This window comes from Biomphalaria glabrata, chromosome 17 (assembly GCF_947242115.1).
Source record: "Biomphalaria glabrata chromosome 17, xgBioGlab47.1, whole genome shotgun sequence".
Taxonomy (NCBI): Eukaryota; Metazoa; Mollusca; class Gastropoda; family Planorbidae; genus Biomphalaria; species Biomphalaria glabrata.
Genome location: NC_074727.1, coordinates 12,260,965 through 12,278,495, shown reverse-complemented (window position 1 = coordinate 12,278,495; position 17,531 = coordinate 12,260,965). Strand labels below are relative to the sequence as shown.

The 17,531-nt window shown below is 37.1% G+C and overlaps 1 protein-coding gene across 1 annotated transcript in view; it reads left to right on the top strand.

Moving 5' to 3' along the window:
• Nucleotides 1-17,531, top strand: part of LOC106077764 (uncharacterized) — a 57,685-nt gene that overhangs the window by 28,349 nt on the left and 11,805 nt on the right. The window contains exon 2 of the mRNA XM_056015114.1: nt 16,707-16,730. Coding sequence (XP_055871089.1) covers nt 16,707-16,730 — 24 coding nt within the window. The remainder of the gene's footprint in view (nt 1-16,706; nt 16,731-17,531) is intronic.

Below are 17,531 nucleotides of genomic sequence, written 5' to 3'. Positions count from 1 at the left end.
CACGCACGTGCTGAAACTCTCAAGCTCTGTGTGGGACATTTCTTTATAGCCTTGAAAAAATATTTATAATAGGGTTAATTTTAGCTGAAGCACGTCACGTGGTCTTTTGTAATTAAAAGTAAATGGCGTCTTCGTACTTTGTTTTTCTCCACTTCCTCTAAGTTGACTCCGTGTTGGTTACGTCCACTGGGATAGTGTTCATAATTGTCTAGCTAGATGTATTGAACTAAAAGTAGAGTCATTATTCGTTTGTTGTATTTTGGTAATGCTAGTGTTTACAATTGTGTGTGTGTGTGTGTGTTTGTTATGCGTGGGGAGGGGAAAACATGCATTGAAATATTATCAAGCCACCCACAGAAACGATTCTTTCTGTTCATCGAAACTAACCTTTTTTTTTTTTTTTTTACACCACACGTCGCTGTCAGCTATTGTTACTACTGCTACCGGAATGTCACGCCGACTGAATGGGTTGTTTGACTACGTTCTCAGCCCTGAAGAGATTAGTGAACTGATTTCACACCGAGCAACGAAAGCAGGTTTTTTGAATCTGGAACTTTCAGACTCTACCATACACATCGTCATACGAAATTAGAAACAAATACACTCTGAATATGATGATGATATGATTAAAGGGGCGGGAGGCTAACCATGCTGTGATAGACCTTGCCCTTGTAGTTGTTGATGGCTGTCTGACTTCGGCAGGTTACTCTGGAGATGTCTGGGTTTCTTGTACGGGTGTAGTCGATGCAAGTAACTAAGACCTACACCTGTAACAAGTAGAAAAGACCAAGTCCAAATTGTTATACAAACTTAGATGATGTTGAATACCAAAAGGGCCACAGTCGAGTCTCTGTCCGTAATGTCACATTATCGTCTCTGAAATCCTAATACCAAACTGACTAGATTAACATAAAATAATAATCTCTAACCCAACTAAGTCGGGAGGTCACTACATGTCGCGTTCAAAGTCTGTCACACTGGTGCAAACTAATAATGCTAACTAAGAGTCTAACAATACAAGGAAGTGGTTTGGTTATGAATACTTGCAATTCTTTATGAAGATACTTAACCAAAGCTCGCCATTTCACCCCTATTATTACGTGGCTGCTGGCTAGGTTTATGACTGACATAGGAATGTTTGTTTCTTCCTATCACGCCCCCTCAATGTCGTCAATGTGTTGTGGTAATGAGTTTTGGCTGGTGATGATTACACCGCCTGGCCATGCTAGTCATTAAGTCGCGATCAACGTGACCCCCACCTTTTTGTTTTCCTTTTAAAGCTGTGTTAGTAAGATGTTAGAAACGCAAGTTAACCTAAAAGTCACAATCTCTTGAACTTCGTGCAAACGTTGGTCAAAGTCAAGCATTTGTTAAAAGCTTGTTTTTTCTTCGCCTTATTTTCTGTTTTTTTTTTTTTTTTTTGCCCAGCCTCCAAATAACAGCACCAAGAAATAAAATCCGAAATTTATGTGCCAATGTGCTTTAAAAAAAAAACACAAAAAAAAAACTATGGAATTTTCACGTATTACGAAATTTAAGTCTAGTTTTAAAACTCATAGGTGGCGTTTGGCTTCCGAACCAGGGGTCATGGGTTCGGATCTTGGTGAAGGCTTGGGTTTTCAATCTCGGAACTTTCAGGTCGTCCCGGAGTCCAACCGACTCTAATAGGTACGATAGCTGACTTGGGGGAGAGTAAAGGCGGTTGGTCGTTGTGCTGGCCACATGACACACAGCTTGTTAACCGTTGGCCAAAGGAACATGACCTTAACGTCATCCGCCATGAAAGGGGAACTTTAAAAACTCACAACAAAAATGTGCTTTCGATGCCACCATTCATTAAGTCATCCCGTATAGTGATGCTCTTGTATTTCTTGGTGATTCCTAGCGATCTTAAAATATACTGTGGGCTTTCGGGTTTTCATTTGTTGACTTGCTCTATTAGGGTTGATGTTAATTTCGTTGAGTTTGAATTCATTGCTTGACTGTTTGTGTTAGTCTCTGACAGAGTTCCCTTCTCCCAACGTTGTACCCTCTTGCTATGGCGTGCAGTACTAAATGGCTGTAAGTGGTGGTAAGCAGTGGATAGGAAACCCGACCCAGCGTCCTACGCGAGTATCGATTTCATTCGCTTTTCATTCCATTTAAAGTTAATCCAGTGTTTATGTTGACCCTTTGGGAAAACAAGTTTATGTAATGACTTTTTTTTTTAAATGTCTGATCAATAAGAGACTTACTGTATACGCTTGGGAAGGGGAATTGAGAAGAAAGGAATTTGAACGACATGTCTAGGATAGGTCTTCGTGCACTAGAGGATTCACTATTTACTTGGTTCAGAATTATGAGAGGGAATAGAAGGTTACATTTATACAAGTTTTTAATTAGTACTCATCGATAGAAGCGAATAATCCGTAACATTATATCGTTTAGAAAAGGGCATTAAAAAAGTTTAAACAAAGTCAATTGTTTTCTCTAGCTCAAAGTAAGTATTTGAACCTCAAAAGCTTTTTAGAATTTCAGTTTATAAATGTCTCCTTGTAAACAGATGTGCTTTTTCAACATGAATACAGACAAACATCTTACATCTGTCTTGAGCAGTATTTTTTTCTTAATATAAGCAAAATTTTTATTGGATGGTGGTGGTGGAGAGAAAAGCGCTGTAACCAAAAATAAAAAGCACATAAACAAAGGTTACCATTACGTCAAATGATCGTCTCATTAGTCAATTAAGAAGCTGATTTCGACCAAATTGTTCACGTTTTTCTCCATTCCTCTCTGTCTTTTGCCTTGGATAGAATATCTTTCAATGGCAAGCTTGTCCATTCTTTGATGTTGTCTTCCCATCGCTTCCTCTGCCTCCTCGTCGTTTTCGTTGTACTTTTCCCTGAAAGAAAGTCTGATGTGGCTTAAAACCAATAGCAGACAAATACAAGAAAAACAAACTTATGGTTACAGATTATAAAAAGAAACTGCTTATTATAATTTCGCAAAGCTTAGTACAACATTTTGCGAAACTCAACACTGGACTCTGCTATGTCGATCTCGTGTGTTGATTTCTCTTGTTATAATCCATCTCTTCGGTTCAACTGTAAACCTACTCAGACCTAGTGATAGACGCGGAGTCCTGGCACTCTTCAGACGGCACGATGAGGAGCTTACTTGTTGATGACCTTGTCTCTTGACATCGATTAAAACCTTCATTGATTTCGAGTGGACGGACACGGGGGAGACCAGAAGAATGGAGATAAGAAGATTTGGAACTCCCAGAGTGATTGTCATTCTCTGCGTCATTTTTCTCCATTTTGTTGGCTTCCCCGATTTAACGTAACGGGTTTTCCCAAAGGCTTTCGATAATTGGAGACGGCAGTTTTACCCCCCCCCCCCCCCGGCCGGTACTTGAAAGCCCATTCGTTTTCTTTCTTTTACGTAGTTTTGATTGGGCTCTAGACGAAACTAATTTGACGGCTCTGTAATAGCGAAACTTTGTTTTTTTTTTAAAGTTTACATTCATCGACTGGTACTTGGAAATACCAGGACCTAGCTGAAAAGATATCGACTTTATAAAATAAGCTTAGTCATTAAGTCCAAGGAGATAGAGGTTTGTTATACTCTGCTCGTTGTTTTCTGGTATTTAAAAGATGGTCATATGTTTTTACCTATCTACTTATTTCATAAGAATAGTTACACATCCTTGTGTAAGATTTTATTCTCAAATGGTATGTCATCTTGCCCCTTTTACTTGGTGTATTTTTCTTGACAGTATAGATGAACATTGAACTGTTGAATCTGCCGGGAGTCAAAAGTTTCAGGTCACTGGGACATTCAAACCTAAAGGGAAGAGTTACCGCGCCATAGATCTTTATCTTTGTTCAGATGATGAAACCTCCTATTCAGGCTGGCTTAGGAAGTCTGTCACCAAAGATGACTTTCTCCGTCAACATCACGTGTGATTCCTCTAGTAAGAAGCCCCTTGGACTCGAGAAGTCACTGAAGCCTAGACTAACGTGAATGGCCAGCTAATAGTCGGTTCATTACAACGAGATCACTTTGTCATATCTTACATCTTCCTCATTCCCAATTGGATTACAGAACGGGGAAGTTACAGAACGTGACAGTTGAAAATGAACAAGTTGAATGATTGTCTATCTTTCAGAGTTGGATCATTTATACATTTTTTTAATGTTCTGCTTGTTCTAGCTACGTATTTAGCTAGTTAAGTTTATAACAACGGTTTAAGTTGTTTTGTAGTCTTAAATATGGTTTAGTCCATTATACATGTACATCATGGTCAGCAGTTAGCGCGTTGAGATGGAGTGTCACATTATACATGTACCTAATGGTCAGCAGTTAGCGCGTTGAGATGGAGTGTCACATTATACATGTACCTAATGGTCAACAGTTACCGTTGAGATGGAGTGTCACATTATACATGTACCTAATGGTCAACAGTTAGCGCGTTGAGATGGAGTGTCACATTATACATGTGCCTAATGGTCAACAGTTAGCGCGTTGAGATGGAGTGTCACATTATACATGTACCTAATGGTCAACAGTTAGCGCGTTGAGATGGAGTGTCACATTATACATGTACCTAATGGTCAACAGTTAGCGCGTTGAGATGGAGTGTCACATTATACATGTACCTAATGGTCAACAGCTAGCGTTGAGATGGAGTGTCACATTATACATGTACCTAATGGTCAACAGTTAGCGTTGAGATGGAGTGTCACATTATACATGTACCTAATGGTCAACAGCTAGCGTTGAGATGGAGTGTCACATTATACATGTACCTAATGGTCAACAGCTAGCGTTGAGATGGAGTGTCACATTATACAGCTGGTATCATCTGTGACATAGAGTGTGCTAAACATCTTTTTTTTTTAAACAGTATATTCTTTAGTTGTCTTATTCTTCATAGGAATATGATAGTTCCATATCACTATTAACACAACCCAACACACCCCATCTCCCTCATTATCCGAAAACACTTACCAGTATACTCAGTTACGTAATAAGTCATGCAGGAAATAAAATGAAGGAAGGGGGATGAACTAATCTAGAGAGAAACTTCTATCTGGTTAGAGTTATCTTTTCCATGTCAACATTTTTCTAACTTAAGAAACTGTACTTGATTCTCGGCTAGATCTAGCTTACTAGCGGAAAAAAAATGTGCTGAACAGCCCTGCACGAAATACATAAGACTTAATTTATCAAATTAGAGACGTTCCTTCATACCAGAAGATAATTCTGTCCTACACGCATCCATGTGTTTATCTAGTCCTGCATGTTAAAGGATGGCTGCCTGGTCGTGTGGTTTGCGCGCCTGACTGTCTTTCGGCTGTCTAGATGGTCATGGGTTCATACCCTGCCCGCTGCATACGGTTTTATCTAACGTCTGTGAATCATGCAGTTTTGTTTTGCTTTACTCGTTCCTTGTATTAGCCAAGTGTCAGAAGAGGCACGCGTATGGTTTCCATTTCCCTAGCCGTGCCGAATTTCATTCAAAGTTTATAATTGAGCATAATCTTACTTGATTGGGAAATATCTGACGTATAAACTGCCGTACTCTAAACTTAGTGAAGTTAGCCTCTGTTGCTTGGTTTGGGAAATAGTTGACGTCTAAACAACTCTAAACTTAGTGATGTGCTTGAAGAACATCGGGACTATCTCTTTACACATATCTCTTTACCACCCAACCCGCCTACAAACACAGTACTCTATTTCAAGCTAAAAGATAGATACCTAGTTGTTGGCTTCCTTCAGTCGTAGAACGACTATGGTTCATCTCGTAGAAAATACTCTATTCAGACATCTTCTAAATAGTAAGGCTGTAACTATACTTTCTCCTTGACCTATTTTCTTAACTAGACTTCAACATTTACTTTTTATGCTTCAGTGATTTCGGGTAGATGAAATCTTACGCTCCAAACTTTTGAAATGCCGGATTAACCCCCACCCACTTTTTTTTTTGGCGTTATTTTCCCCGTTTTAAAAATAAATGAATAAAAACTATTTGATGTTAATTTAGCTAACAATGGCTATTTTATCATATTTTACAAAACCTCAAATAAAACACGAGTTTAGTGAATCTGTATTATTATTGAAAGTCATAGATTATGTACCAGTTTAGAAAATTGTAACAGAAGTTTGAGAAGTATGTCAAAGGAGTTGAAAAATTACGAAGCAGCGCTAATAGATCTAAGCACATTGTTTGTTTTCCCAGTATTAAAGTATACTTACTAGATCTTTTATTTATTTTGGTTTCAGCTTAATTATTACGGTTGCATAAAAATGAATACATTTTAGAGATGGCGATTGGTACTTTTTTTTTGGGTCCAAAGTATTATCTCACTTTTGTCTTGTATAATACAAAAACGTCCGTGGTTGAACTTTTTCAAATGTGTTCGCCTTTTGTAGACCTCTTCCCGACCCAATCAACCTTGACATTTACCTAATGAACGACCTTTTGCCCCTCCCGTTTTTTTTTTCTTTCTTTTTCTGATTAAAAAAAATAATTCTTAGCTAATTATTGTAATGCTTGTAGATCTCGATCTAGTCTTCTGATAATGTTGAATGTGTTATAGTAAAGCGATCTTTCCCCCCCCCCTGCGTCGATGTAGTTTGGTTACCCCCATCTTGTGAGAAAGTGGCTGAGATTGAAGAAAGTAGCGAGGGGAGAAAAGGTAGGTGAGGGGTGAAGAAAGGCGAGAGAGAGAAAACAATGTTTTAAGTTGTCGGTAGGGGAAAAAAAACGAATGGTGGGGGCCAGTGCATACCGATTGAAGCTGTTCTTGTACCTGGGGGCTGTCTTAACTTTGGGTAGTCTGACCCTCTTTGTTTACGTCCACTGTTAGTGACTTCTTGGTTTCAGTTCCTCCTCCTCCTTCTTTCTGTTAGTTCAACTGTTCATCTTTTCGCTCGGTGGTACACAATAGTTCTTATCTTTCAACACCTTCAGTTTGAAACTCAGGCAACACACAGTTGCAGCTCCTGTAGAAACGTACGTAGTACGCTCGTTCATTGTAAGACATCCTGACGTTGTTCTGTTTACGTTTTTCCTCAAAACTGCTACATTCGTTTGAAGCTTGAACCTCTGGACGTGTATGTTATCGTGGCCAAGAGGCTAGAAAAGTAAAGTACATAGAGCTCAAAAATATGTCATTTAATCTATACCACACATACTCTTGCGACATTAGGGATTCAAGGGAAACTTTAACGTGGAAGAAATTTAAAGTAGGGCTAATTAATCATTTTTTAAAAATTTGATAGTAAACTATCTTTAAAAAAAATCCAATGTCGAAGTCTTCCAGGCATGTTACTGCCACTGTTAATGTTCGTGTGTCCAACCCGTGTTTAGTTCAGCGTATGATGCCAGATACTGTATTACACGGTTCAAAACTTCCTTTCATTCAATGCCGGCGTGGTTCCGTCTTTTGAAACCTTTTTTTTCCCCTTCGAAATTGATGAAATTTCTGTGTGATTTGTCATACTGATCTGCTTTTGGGAACCCACCGGGACACGAACAGTGACAATAGTTGCGTGGGGGGAGAGAAATATAGGTTTAAAATTGTGCGATTGAGACATTGGCCAATAAAACTAATAGTCTAAAAATAAACATTAATTCTTTTATTGTACTTCCTAGAACGATTTCCTGTTTTTAATTTGGTTAAGACATGTACATTGTACTCTTAATGGCTTATCTGTCGCCATGTTTTTACCGATATTATCAGACAAAATATTTTTTTTTTTGTAAACACTTACTATATGTCACTAGTAGCTAAATAAACACATATAATTTATATTTACATTACAAGAAGTAAAGATACATGGGGCAGCAGATCCATTAATAGCAACCTTTTTTTTTTTTACTGCATCAGCGTATACATTACGAAAATATTGATACATATTTATTTAGTTGGCGAAAATGATCTTTCAATATGACGTCATTGACCTTTTTTAATTGTTTTTTTTTTCTTCAAAATCTCAATTAATCTTCCTTACTTCATTTTCTAACGTTTTCCTTTAGGTTTTGTTATATCGCCACCACATTTCTTCTTATAGCTTTCTTTTCTTTTTCTCAATGAATTGTATTGCTGAAAGAAAGTCAAAAGGATCTTACAAATCGAAGTGGAAACAAAGAGCAGATAGCTGCGATACAGTATTGCGCTAATTTCTAAACAGACATCGACAAGTAGCGTTCAATGTATTCAGTAACTGTTCTTAACTTTCAAGGGAGCAGCTTTTTTTTTAAAATTAGTTTGTATGCGTGTTTGTATGTGCTTATGTGTGTGCTAAATTATAAAATGTTTTGTCCAAAGTTATTCATTGTGTTGTGATAAGAATAATTTATTGTAGGCTTCTGGAAAATCGTTTGTAAATTAGCTTTTATTTAAGACTAGTCTGATATGGTAACTTGAAATCTAGAGGTGGCATTGTTTTTTTTTTCTGCTAGATTCATAACGAAGACTGTTCCATTTCCAGTAAGCATTTTAGGGTTAAATGAAGAGTGTAGCAAGAAAATATGCTGTTCTTGGTTTGTTCCTGACTTTCTAGTTCACACAGAATGCATTAGAAGTCGGGAATTCCCATTAAAAGTGATAGTTGCTTAGCATGACTCCCATAAACAGGCTTGATGAGCTCCTGGCGACCAATGTTGTCTTTTAATCCTTGGCCAAAGTAGATTGATCAAAGCATCGGTCACGTGATCCTAGTCTGGATAGCGTGATTGCCCTCAGTCTCAACCCCCCCCCCCCTTTTTTTTTTCTTTGTTATCCTCGTCTTCATCAAAGGCCAAGACTGATTGAATCGATACAATCTGACCTAGTGGTCAAGGAGTTAATTGATTATGAGTAGGACTTTGAATTACATTGATGACATTTCATTTCTCTAAGATCCGCTGTGTCATCTCATCCACAAATCGTACAAGCGCTGTCCCAACATGTATTCACAAATACATTTACACATTCTAAATCTTCATATATATTTTTATTACAATTCTGGAATATCTGAATACGTAGGCAGTTCAATGAAAACTGAAGAAAATACAAAGATGGTCTTAATAATTATTCTTGCCAGTGGTTACAATTGATGAGATCTGTGATAACTTTCTGTTTCAATCTTGTCTTTATTTATACACAAAATAATATCGCAATATAGAGTTTGAGGTCATCGCATATCTGCTCTTCATGTTCATTATATACTGTAAACAACATTCGTAGGAAAGACAACAACACATTCCTTAGAATAATTGCTGTTTGGAATCCGGAACACTTAATTAAACTTTACCTCTGTCTTAAAGGGAAAAAAATACAAAGCTGCTTATTAAGTAGTTAATGAAAGATTGTACTCTTACAATTTACATTTTTCCCCATACTAAATATTCACGAGCATGTCCAAAGCACACGAGTTGAAATGTAACATTGAGTAGCTGTGCCTAGTGTAATATTTTGGTAGGTAAGTAGATCGGCGAGTAACCGAGTGCTGAAAGGGCTTTTGAAAACAACGCATACAGTTCGCTGAGAGCAGTACACGTTTTGTTAGGCCAACAGTTATATTATGCTAAGGCCAGCAGTCATGTTATGTTAGGCCAACAGTCATGTTATGCTCGGCCAACAGTCATGTTATATGCGAGGCCTTTCTGTATCAACGCTCTGGAGACATTCAGCTGTGGCCTGTGCTAACTGTGCCATCTCACACCACGGACATTTCTCTTGTTGTGTCGACCCACACACTCCCTTTATCTGTGTCCCTCACACCTTCTTTCAAAGCTGCCATAATCCTCCCCTTGATCTTCAGCTGTGATCCCCCCTCCCCGCTTTCATTCCCGCATTTCCCCATGTCTTCTCCCAATGGTGTTCATTTTGTTGTCATTTCTGGACCCCCCCCCCCCCTGGAGAGTCCTTCCATCTCGCGACAGCCGTATTGAACAAGAGTGCTTTGATGTGACTTGGTAGTCGGGTAGGAAATGTTCGAAGCTGTGATATGTTGTGGTTACTTTGTATGACATTGCATAAGCAGGCTTACTTGTGTTAGGGCTATCAATCTGTCATTAGTTCGGGATTCGTAGTAACATGTAGCGCAAACTTTATTTATAGCTTAACCTTCCAATAGGGTTATTCTCTTCTTTCAAACGACTCGCGTCATTGCATAGTACGTCATTGTACAGGATCTTGTAATCTTGACAGATGTGCCGTGGTTATTAGATTTGTAGAAAACACCTTTAGAGTCGCTGTTGGGCTCGTAACATGCATAATTCTTGGTGGGTGTAGCGAGTCATTAAGTTCAAACTATGAAGTAGTAATGAATGCTGCAATGGCTTGCTTTAATTAGATTATAACAAGGGTGATAATTGTTCTAAAATAAAGAGGCCTTGATCTACTTCAACTTTCACTGTTTATAAACGTTATGATGGCTCATAAAAAAAAATAGCTTTAAATATTCTTATAGCTCCATGACAAGCAACCCAACGAAAGGGAGTTCTACAATTTACGGACGTTTAATAACTCAATGAGATACAAATATGACAGTCCGCCTTCGTTGTACACAGGTTTCTTCTTAGCTACTATACTTGGGCGGAAGTAAACTATATGTACACAATACACCATTGTCCCGTTCAGAATGGCGCGCTATATCGTGCAGGATGGCAGTCTGCAGGACAGAGTTCTAACAACAATAGAATCGTGTTGTTTACAAAGACACACAAGGACATTCACTCAACTCGTTAGTCATATGGTGAGAGGTGGGCAAAGAACTGGCTTGTTATTACGGAGGAGACTACGATTATAAAATGAGTTAAATAGACCATCTCCACAATAGGCAGGTCGTAACATCTATCAATCGGCCAGTTCTTGTACTTTGCTATAACAGGCACATGACCAAGTGGGCCTCAAGAGTTTTGAATGGGGTTTTATTTTGTGAGTCATCTCTCGGCTTTTCGTTGTAGAATTCCCTATCAGTCCAGTTGCTCAAGCAGACACTTTTTATCATGTGAAGACTCGCGGGTTTATTCGTATGTATGCTATCTGTTCGCTTGTCTTAGTTGATTGACGTGTCCGTGCATTGATCTTGGGCTCAAATAAAAAAAAAAACAACTCCTCCCCCCCTTTTCCTTTCCCTTGGTGTTCATGTATTGAGATCACGTGTTTCCTTTGTGGAACAGCTTGAAATGAAATACTCTTATTAGCACATAATTAAGATGATTGCTTTTTAATGGTAGCTACAGCAATTGTGATACACGCAAACACACACACACAGCTGTGTCGCTGAGGCATTCATTCAATCAGTCCCACTCACACACATTGAAAGCACCCGTTATTTATTAGTTTGAAGTTTCCCCTGTACATCACTCCTATTGGGATACATGATGTAAGATTGAACCCAGGTTCAACAAGCCCTCGATAGACGGTTAGAAGATATGTATCTCCAGCATTGAAAGAAAAATTCCAAACTCGGGTCAAGGGTCAATATTAGTAGAGCTTTTGACCTACCGTGATCATCTAGCTAGTGCGATAGGAGACTTGTGACGAACAAGGAGTACAGTCAATACAAATACATTGGGCATTGCCAATGAATCTCTCTCTCTCTCTCTCTCTCTCCTTTCCATGTGCTTGTAGTTGTGCCTATAATTTCAGCCCATTATAAATGACTTAAATGCAAATAGGGCCGACGTCTAATACTCAAGCTGTGACCAGGTCCAACTGAATATGTTCACATCTTGATAGTCATTTTAAAGATGAACAACGACTGCTGGTTTATGACAATACATCATCCACTCAAGAACACAATGTATTATCCACAGTCGCCCCCTTTTTTTTTTGTAGGTCTGTGCTGTAGGGTTGTTGTCACTCCAGTTCACCAAGTACTTTTGTTTACAACACGTTGAAAGCACTAGAAAAGTAGATTTGTTTACTCACCAATACGGTTACATCGTTAAGGGGGGGAGGGGGACGCCTCGCAGCAGAGATACGCCTCTACAAATGTTCAAAGAGAAGTCGCTTTGAGAGGGGCGCCATCACATTATGATAGAGAAGAACTTTGATAGGTCAGTGGCATGAGGAGGAAACACAAAAGCGCGCTTTTCACCAAAGTTCAAAGAATAGTCTCAGACAAGTCAGACACATCTGGTCGTTCTCGTCTAGTCTTCTTGTCTTCTAATACGCCAGCTCAACATAGAAAACATTTTCTAATTTCCCTCTAAACATTTGTCGGTGCTGAGGTTTATTCCTCTTTAGTCGGCTGTGCAGTAAAGCTCTTTGGATTTCATCCACTTTAACTCTTACTCTCCGTGGTTATTTTTTGTCGTTCCGGAAGTATTATTGGTTTTGCTCATGTGTATTTCACTATCCTGTTAGGATTAAACTTCAATAACTTTTTTTGTTTGTCATCAGAAAATGTTATAGTTGGTATTGAATTCTATGAGAATGCATGCTCTTTTTTACACAATACAATTTGAAGTTTATAAATCTAAAAATCATTGTAGTTTAATGGGTGTCAAATCAACGTTGGCATCGTGAATTAGGAGCGAAAGAGTTAATTGGGCAAGGTAAAAGCGATTGTCTACAGAGACTGTTGAACTAAACATCTATTGACCTTTTTTGGAATACTAGCTCATTGAAGAGCAAACAATGAGATGGGAGTGAAAGTCGCTTCTTGTTGTTGTAGTGTGTGTTCATGCCGAAACAAAATCGAAGGCTGGAGCCTTGGGGGGACAAATAAGTGTTACTGCTTCTCTAGTCTGAAGTGTACAGGATTGATCTTTAGCACACACACACACGTCGAGACGTCAGTTATAATTGTCACATGGATTAAAACTATTGCGAAATAATCCCCCCTCCCCCATCACACACATACCGTGTCCTCTAGTTTCATGGTCCAATGGTTTCTTGCATACTTTCGACGTCACAGCGGTTGCTGGATTATCTCAAGGCGAATTTTATAGTAGTGGTTTCAATAACATTGTTAGTGGTTTTCATTTACACTGATAACACAAACAGTAACACAAAATAGCCAGGATAGGTAAAAGTTCAGTAAAGGGTTCTCAAGGCTCTCAATATTTGCACTCATGCACGCTTGAACTGTTCCCAGTTTTTATCATTAAAAAAAATTGTGTTCCCTAAGTAAAAACATTTTAAATATTTGCAGCGAAATGAGAATATTTCCAGTGGTTAAAAAAAATGTGTTCCCCAAGTAAAAACATTTTAAATATTTACAGCGAAATGAGAATATTTCCATTGGTTAAAAAACATTGTGTTCCCCCAAGTAAAAACATTTTAAATATTTGCTGCGAAATGAGAATATTTCCAGTGGTTCAAAAACAATTTGTTACGGTCTATTGGGAAAGGAGGAACTCACATTCGTCTGGAGTTGATTTCGTTGGATCGAGACATTTTCTGTAGTAGCGAGAGGGAGACATGTTAATGTTGGACCCCTTCAAATGTCTACCTAAGCTATTTCATGGACCTGTCTCCCCAATCTTTTGAGTGTAGTTTATTCAGTTCACTCAAACACTCATTGCCAGTAATGGTTGCCTGATGTCCCTGTAAATAAGAAAGACACACCACCGAGAATAATCGGATTCAATTTGACTGTCTCGTAGCATTTGCTCGACTTAATTAGTTCATTTAAAAAACAAAACAAAAAAAAAAAAAACAACTTCAACATGCTTCTTAACCTTCATAAATATTTTAAGCCAACTCACACTTCTCGACCCGAATTTCTACTTGCTAAGTGTCAGCCTTAGAAATCCCTTACAATGTAATTTAAATAGCTTATGCTCTGTCTTGTATGTGATGTAGTCTTGGGCTCACGTCCAGTCCGATAGTCATAGTCTTGGTGTTAATAACTTCAGACATCCTTTCTTTGACCTAACCTGATTTTATACATTCTGTTGAAGCCAGACTTTTCATTATCGTCTAGGTGTCTCTATTCAAAATCTGCTTACAGAGCGCGATTTTTTGGCTTGTTTGTTTACAATCAAAATGGAAGATGACTGGAAGTAGAACATTACATAGTCTGTGTCAGTGTGGTCTTGGTCCTGACTGGACGTTGACTTGCTGCCTAGTCTGGCCCAGATTCCAACGTTGGTGAAACATTAGCTACCAGGCGTTGTGTGTTTAACTCTTTGTGTCCTGGAGAACAAGTGGAACGGAGACAATCTATTTCCGAAGAGATGACTGGAAGCAAATTGCCTGTCTCCTTGTTGGGTAGTGCCAGTCAGATGGTACAAGTCAACTAGACATTATGCGTCTGGCATATGACAGCGTGAGCCACCACCATCTCCTCCTATCGTCTCCCTTGCTTTTCTATTTCTTCAAACTTAGATTATTTAAAAGAATAGGAATGTATTAGCACATGATGGACACAGTTTACAAAGAAGACATTATGTTCCTTGCATTAGCACATGATGGACACAGTTTACAAAGAAGAAATTATGTTCCTTGCATTAGCACATGATGGACACAGTTTACAAAGAAGACATTATGTTCCTTGCACTAGCACACGATGGACACAGTTTACAAAGAAGACTTTATTTTCCCTGTATTAGTACACTTTGGACACCGTTTACAAAGAAGACATTATGTTCCTTGTATTAGCACTTGATGGACACAGTTTACAAAGAAACGTTTATGTTCCCTGTATTAGCACATGATGGACACAGTTTACAAAGATGACATTATGTTCCCTGTATTAGCACTTGATGGACACAGTTTACAAAGAAACGTTTATGTTCCCTGTATTAGCACATGATGGACACAGTTTACAAAGAAGACTCCTCCTCCCCCCCCCCCTCCCTTTGAACAGGGGTGTTTGATAAAGTTTCTGCAGTATCAATGGTACAAGAGGTGTCTATGTTGACAATTTAGTGTGGTGAACACTTGTAAAGATTGAGTGGGATGGAGGGGGCATGTAAATGTCACTTGAAAGTCTCCCCCCCATCAGGCTGGCCCTGCAGTAATGAAATAATTGACTGCACTAATCCACATTGTATGGGGTTTGAGTTGTGCATGCATTGATACACACCCACACATTCCATCTTGAAGACACTCACATGCTAACACACTCACACATACACACACAAGCCCCACAAATGTGGGCAACATATTTATGGCTCACCACACTCCCTGTTGTTCTGACACAGCACAGACACACACACACACAATACCCATGCCTGTATGTTATTGTTGGAATAAATTTGCACATTTCTATTCTAGACAATTGACTTGGCTTCTAAGTTAAACAAAGCTGTGGCCAGACTTTTATTGATTAGACCCAAGCAAGACCTAAATGTTATTTAAAGCTTTGAAATCTTCTTACCTGTTTACATATAAAATAATAAAAGAAGTAAAAGAACAAATCGTCCTAATTAAATTAAATTAAATTTTAATTTAAAAAATTGATTTTAAAATTCATATTTTTTTTTACAGACTATAATTAAATAATGTTCCTTGGAATGGTGTAATTAAAGCTTATTTATTTGGTTGACAACAAAAATGTTTATAACATTTCTTAGAAGCCAGTTTAGCTGGTAGGTGCTTTTGTCCTAAAAAGCATTTGACAAATTCCATTATTCCATTCTGAATTCAATGTCTTTTTTGTCTACTTTGCCATTATATTGATTATATCATAAGTATAAATCATTTTTGAAAACCTTTCAATGAGACTAGAATTTAATATTATTAGTAATAATAAAAAATCTTTATTATTCGTGAGGAAATTTGTTTTACAATTGTGCATTACAAAAAACAATAAATGATTAGGGCAAACATTTGTTCAATGGCACATAAAGATATACATTCATACCCCAGTTTCTCTTTAATATTACATGCGAAATTTACAACAGTAAGTCACATATTGTTCAACAGTTTAATTGCCTAAGGAACGAAAGTGTTTTTGTATCTATTTGTTTTTGTGATCAGTGTCTTGTATCTTTTTTGTATCATTGAGCTGAACTCTGCATTATCATTCAATATTTAGGAACACAGTATACAATTAAGCAGAGCTTCATTCACTTTAGTTGACATTGTTTGTATGTCTCATGTACAAGTTATATTATGAAAGGAAATCTGTAAAGTAAACTAATAAACATAATGGATTTTATTTTCAAAGCTTATGTCAACTCACTCTTTCCGTCTGTCTGTCTGGTCAAAAGTTTGAACATGTTTTTTCTCCCATTTCACTTTCACGGTTCAAGTTTAAACTTTGCATAGTTATTCATTGAACCCCAACAAGACATGAATTTAATTTAAAAAATTAAACAATTGTGATTAATTATTTTGTTTGATTTCAAAATAAAGAGTATAAATGCTATTTAATAAGAGATGTGGACATATACATATGTCCATATATATGGATTTAGTCCCCTTGTTACGTTTTGCATAATTATTCATAGTTGATAACAATACACAAATCAATCCAAAAATTAACCAATTAATTAATGATTTAGAGTACTAGTTAATTAATTTTGTTTTATATAGCAGAAAGGAAGCTATACACTGTAATTTTCTGACAAATTGTAGTAATTAGCAGTTATTTCCCCTTACATAAGCTTTGTTTTTAAAAGTATCCTTTTTTCTATTGCTTGTTTCTATATTTCCATCAGTTTGTATATATTGTTTTCTATTTTCTTAAACATGGTAAAATTTGTTTCCAATATTTTTACACTTTTTTTTTCCAAGGTCCTGATATTTTTTTTCTTTGTTTTTTTCCAGCTGGATACAAGTAACATTGAATTCGTGAGTAAACACTTGACTGACTTTAATTGAATAGGAAACCATTGAAGCTGCTAATTCTTCTATACTACAGTATATTGGGTTTTTGGCCTGGAGAGACTTAAATCTACACTATATTCGTGTATCGCTGAGACAGCTGGGTAGTGATAGCTTAGTCTGCTGGCTAAAATTAGATTACTAACTTGATACAAACAGGTTGTTTTGGACTGGTTTAAACTTTTTTTTTCTTAGGGTAGTTAGTTACTCCAGTTAATTTTGTTCATTTGAAATTATCTTCATATATATATATATATATATATATATATATATATATATATATATATATATATATATATATATATATATATATATATATATATATATATATATATATATTTATATATCAAATATGTTTTTTTTTGTTAACATTTTGTAGAGAGATCTATTGGGGATTTGCAGGATACACCTAAACACAGTAATCTGCCCTTTGTTTAATTGCTTTAAGCAATAGAATAAAGTAACAGTAAAAGATAACAAAGCCATTTGGAAAAATGTTATGATATAAAGTAATCTAAAGGAAAATATAAGAAAAGGAAAGAAGATTGGGAGACATTTTGAAATGAATAGACAAATTCAACAATGTCAATGGAAGACAAAAAATGATGGTTGCCAATGAAATTATACAATTACTTTGTTCCACAAGAAAAGAGATTACAAATTTGATTTTGCAGTGTTAGAAGTGCACATAGCTTACCTTTTTTTTACCTTTTGAAATGCATATTCTGTTCATGGATACACACAAAAAAAAACTAGTTATTTATAGTT